The 5,394-nt window shown below is 39.9% G+C and overlaps 1 protein-coding gene across 1 annotated transcript in view; it reads left to right on the top strand.

Annotated features, from left to right (window-relative positions):
• The first annotated feature begins 1,485 nt into the window (after positions 1 to 1,485).
• The window catches only part of LOC106329846 (senescence-specific cysteine protease SAG39), a 6,489-nt gene continuing 2,580 nt past the window's right edge, over positions 1,486 to 5,394 (top strand). The window contains 4 exon segments of the mRNA XM_013768464.1: positions 1,486 to 1,561; positions 2,621 to 2,631; positions 2,633 to 2,734; positions 2,737 to 2,928. Of these exon segments, the coding sequence (XP_013623918.1) occupies positions 1,486 to 1,561; positions 2,621 to 2,631; positions 2,633 to 2,734; positions 2,737 to 2,928 (381 nt within the window).

The following is a 5,394-nucleotide window of genomic DNA, read 5'->3' as shown; positions in this document are numbered from 1 at the left end:
GAAACCCACAATCAAATCCATAAACAAAGAAGCGAATAGAAAAGAAGAAAATAGTAAGACCAGACGAAAACCCTAATTCGATTTTAATCTCCAATTCGATTTTAAACCCAAACTCTATTTGATCCCCACAATCGAATCCATAAACAAAGAAGCGAATAGAAAAAAAGAAAATAGTAAGACCAGACGAAAACCCTAATTCGATTTTAATCTCCAATTCGATTTTAAACCCAAACTCTATTTGATCCCCACAATCGAATCCATAAAAACTGATGAATCAACATGCATCAACTCCAAATGCGAAAATAAAGAACTAAAATGGTCCGATTTACCTTGAACAAAGCGGATCGCAGAATCGCCTTTTGTTTCGCCGGGAGAGGTGAAAAGGTTTTTTTTTCTGCTCGAGTCGCGAAAATGACCGAGTTTTTTCCCCCCTCACAAAACACATCCCTTTCCGGATCCAATCAGACGTTGCTAGCGCATCAAGGATCAACCGCAAATAAATCCTTCATTAAGGATTCAACCTTAGCGTAACGTCAAGTTTAATTATTATTTTATTCTTAATGCATAAGGATTAGCGCTAAGAAATAGCTAATATCCTGCATTGCAGCTGGTTTTAGCTTCGGATAAGAGACGAGTCTTAGTTTTTCTTAGATTTTAACTAAGAAAAGCTAAGAACCGACTCTTAAATAAGAGATATAAAAATCGTCTTTTAGCCGAAAAATGTAAAAAAAAAAAAGTCAAATCATGAGTTAACAACCCTGGCTAAGAGACATGGGTCAATCATGCTCTTATGAGTCATGTGTCATTTTATTATTTTCAATTTTGTGTTAAAATTAAATTTAAATAACAAAATAAAATAATTCTACATAACTAATATAATAATGACAAAGATTGTTGGGAAAATACTATCCACTAATGATAATATCCACTAATGATGCTAGTCGTAACTAAGAGCACTCTCAATAATGGTTCTAGTCATAAGATTCTAAAATATATATATATATATATATATATATATATATATATATATTTATTTATTTATTTACTTATATTAGTATTTAATTGCAGGTTTCTAAAATTTACAGAAATTCAATACAAAGAAACTTTAAAAAATTTCGTTGGATTTTTAGTAATTTTTAAAAACTCACAATTAAATAATATATATATATATGTATATAGAAACTTTTGACTAGAACCCCGACCGGATGCTCTTAAGAAAAAACATATTAATACACGCAAATGAGAAGTTTTTTCTTCCAAAGATCACGGAAGTATTAACATAACCTCAAATGGATTGTCATTTGTCAACTTGCATTTGCTTACATATGAATCATGATTGGGTCTCATTGTTACATCCTAGATCTATAAATACTTCTCCTTCTATCCTTACTTCCTCACCCGTCACCACACTACAACACAACTAATCATAATCAACAACAAAAAAATAAACTCTTTCCTCTATTTACCCAATTCTCTAAAAGCAAAATGACATCGATCATGGTCATGTTCATGGTTTTGACCATTCTTTTCACGAGTTTCAGAATCTCTCAAGCTACTTCTCGTACAATACCTCCCACAAGCTGTCGATGGTTGATAAACATGAGCAATAGATGTCTCGCTTTTCTCGCGTTTACAGTGATGAGCTCGAGAAACAGATGAGATACATGTGTTTAAAACGAGTTTATTGAGAACTTCAACAAGAAAGGGAACACAAGCTACAAGCTTGGTATCAATGAATTCGCGGATTCGACCAACGAGGAGTTCATAGCAACGCACACTGGACTAAGTATTAGGCGAGAGCAAGGACTGGAGGAGTGAAGAAGCTGTCACTCCTGTCAAATACCAAGGCCACTGATGCTTGTTTTTATAGAATTATACATATTAGAGAACATATTACAATAACCTTTTTAAATTAATACTCTATAAATTAATATACACTAAAAATCTCTATAAAATAATATAATTTTATAGTCTCAAATTGAGTTTTTGGTTCAATTAGTATATCGATAGATTAATATCTCTATAAATTAATAAAAAATTATAATTTTGGTGTAGTCCTAACATTATTAATTTATAGAGGTTTCACAGTATATTAAAATATAAAAAAAATAGAAAAAGATAATCTAAACAAATGAAATGCAAGGGCAGCCCAAAATATATTATAGGGTTAGTTTAGGGCTAAGTAAATAGGGTTGTTGCTAGGCCTGAGACTTATTATCCGAGATCCGGATTCGATCCGAGATCCGCTCCGGATCCGCTTCGGAAATAGGATATCCGGGGTACCCGGATCCAAATCCGGATAGTAAAATCTTGGATCCGTCCAAACCGGATCCGGATCCGCAAAAATAATTAAAAATAATATTTTTTTTAAAAAAAATATTATTTTTAATTATTTTTGCGGATCCGGATCCGGATATACACGGATAATAGAATATAGAGACGGATATCCGAAATCCGGATATCCGGAAACCACGAATCCGGATCCGGATATTAAATCCACGGATCCGACAGATCCGGATCCGGATACCCTAAATTTCCCGGATATCCGGATCCGTCCCAGGCCTAGTTGTTGCTTCTACGAGAGCATCCAATTGATCAGAAAATCTATATACATGTACAGGATGTTGCTGGGAGTTTTTCGGCTGTGGCAGGAGTGGAACGTGTGACTAAAATCGCCAGTGGGAGGATCGTATCTTTTTCCGAACAACAGCTTCTAGACTGCGATAGAGAGTATACGACCAAGGCTGTAACGGTGGGATAATGTCGGATGCTTTTAACAATATAATCCAAAACCGAGGCATCGCCTCAGAGAAGTCCTACTCTTACCAAGGATCAGATGGGACATGCCGGTCCAGTGCAATACCAGTTGCACGGATCAGAAGTTTTCAGTACGTCCCTAGCAACAACGAGCGGGTATTGTTGGAGGCTGTATAGAGGCACCTGTTTCTGTCTAGATGGACGCGAGTGTTGTAACAATTGTGAGAAGAAACAGATGCGGAAACAGATGAATAAAAGCGATGTAACTACGACACATATATTTAACGTGGCTACGTCCACGGGCAAAGAGAGATCTTATTATTGGAGGCGATATTGAGCTTACAAAGTGCAAGTTTAGGGTTACTTCGAATACAAGATATATATAGTAGCATCTCGCATCTAAAACCCTAGACTATACGGACTCATGGGCCTAAGTCCACGATCAGATGTAACATCCATAATAACTTGATGCAACGCTCTTGATGCAACCGAGTCGGTATGATGTACGTGATGTAACATCCATCTCCTAGATGTAACATCCAGATTCAAGGCATATCAACAAATATCCACCTTGATTTGAATCCTCCCAATAACAGATGTACCAGATGCACCTTCAAGTGCCAGATGTACCAGATGCGTTTCTCTGCGGCAGATGTACCAGATGCGCCATCAGCACCAGATGTACAAGATGCACTTTCAAGTGCCAGATGCACCATTAACGCCAAATGTACCAGATGCGTTCTTCAACGCCAAATGTACCATCGCTCTCTTTGCCTTAGATGTCCCTTCAAACCAGATGTGTTGCTATGACGAACCATACGCCCTTTAATGGCCAGATGCTCTACTAGAGCCAGACGTTCGTCATCAGCCGGATATCCCAACGGACTAGATGTCCCAAAGGACCGAATGTCCCAACGGATCAGACGCCCCAACAGGCTAGATGTCCCAATGGACCAGATGTCCCAACGGACTAGACGCCCCAACGGACCAGACGTTCTAACGGACCAGACGTCCCAACGGACCAGACGTCCCAACGGACCAGATATCCTTGCGGACCCAATGTCTTTGCAGACCAGATGCCCCAACGGGCCAGATGTCCTTGCGGACCAGATCCCCCGACGGGCCAGATGTCCTTGCGGACCAGATGCCCCGACGGGCATGATGACCCAACGGGCTAACACATATACATGGTGAGAAGCAAATTTGCAGTGCACAGAATACTGATAGGTTCATCTGAAGACATCACGAACCTTGTCAACACCTCATTAATGTAGGCCTTCTGTGACAAGAACAACTTCTTCTCCCTATCTTTGAAGATCTTCATCCCTAAAATCTTCATTGCTGCACCCAAATCCTTCATCTCAACTTCAAAACCAGAAGCTCCAGCTTCTCGATGTCACACTTCTCTTCAGGTAACAACATGTCATCCACATAGAGTACCAAACAGATGAACGTCGCATCCTTCAACTTACTCATGCAGACACACCAATCATAAGGACTTCTGATGTAGCCCAACTTGATTATATAGCTGTCGAATCTCTTGTACCATCCTCTGAGACTACTTAAATCCACAAAGTGACTTCGGAAGCGTATACACATAGTCATCCTTTTCAGGAACTCGACAACCATCTGGCTGAGTCATGTATATCTCCTCTAGCTCTCCATAAAGATACATTGTCTTCACATCAAATTGCTCAAGCTCCAAGTCCTGACGTGCTACCAGCGCTAGCAACACTCTGATGGAAGTATGTCTGACCATCGATGAGAATATTTCATTGTAATCTACTTCATCTCTCTGACTGGAACTTCTTGCAACAATCCGAGCTTTATACTTAGCTCCTTCTACCAGTGATGCTCCATCCTTAATCTTGAAGACCCACTTGCATGTAACATCCCTTCTCTCTGATGGTAATTTGACCAGGTCCCATGTATGATTCTTCTGATGAGACTCCACGTCTCTCGTTGCAACATGCCATTTCTCAGACTCCAGACTAGAAACAGCTTCCATGTAAGTAGATGAGGCATCCACTTCCTCTGCAACCTGAAGTGCATAACCCACCATATCCTCGAAGCGATATCTCTCTGGTGGCCTGACATCAACCCTTCTTGGTTGATCTTTCACGATGATACGCTCTGTAGCATCAAGCGGTTGAATCTTCGAAGACTCCAACTGAACATCTTCTACACGCTCCTCTTGATTTTCTGTGTGTGCCTGCACATCGATCACTTCATGATCATCTTGCAGCTTCACCTGTTTATCAGTTCTACCCTTTTCTGCTTCTGAACTGGACCCTGAGCTTCTAACCATAGATGCTTCATCGAAGACAGCATTCCTGCTTAGAACCATTCGGTTTTCTGATGGAGATCACACCATGTATCCTTTGATTCCATTACCGTAGCCCATAAACACTCTTAAAAGTGAATATTCAGCAGATCTACCTGACCATACCTTAAAAGGTATCCTGCACTCGATGCCTATGTGGGGAACAAAATTTATCAAGTAGCAAGCCGTGTTAACTGCTTCAGCCCAAAACCGCTTCTCCAAACCAACACTCGAGAGCATGCACATCGCTCTCTCTGGCATTATCTAGTTTATCCATTTTGCAACACCATCCCGCTGTGGTGTTCCCCTGTCTG

Source organism: Brassica oleracea, chromosome C3 (assembly GCF_000695525.1).
Source record: "Brassica oleracea var. oleracea cultivar TO1000 chromosome C3, BOL, whole genome shotgun sequence".
Taxonomy (NCBI): domain Eukaryota; kingdom Viridiplantae; phylum Streptophyta; class Magnoliopsida; order Brassicales; family Brassicaceae; genus Brassica; species Brassica oleracea.
Note: the sequence above shows the minus strand (reverse complement) of the source record. Positions and strands in the feature narration are given on the sequence as shown.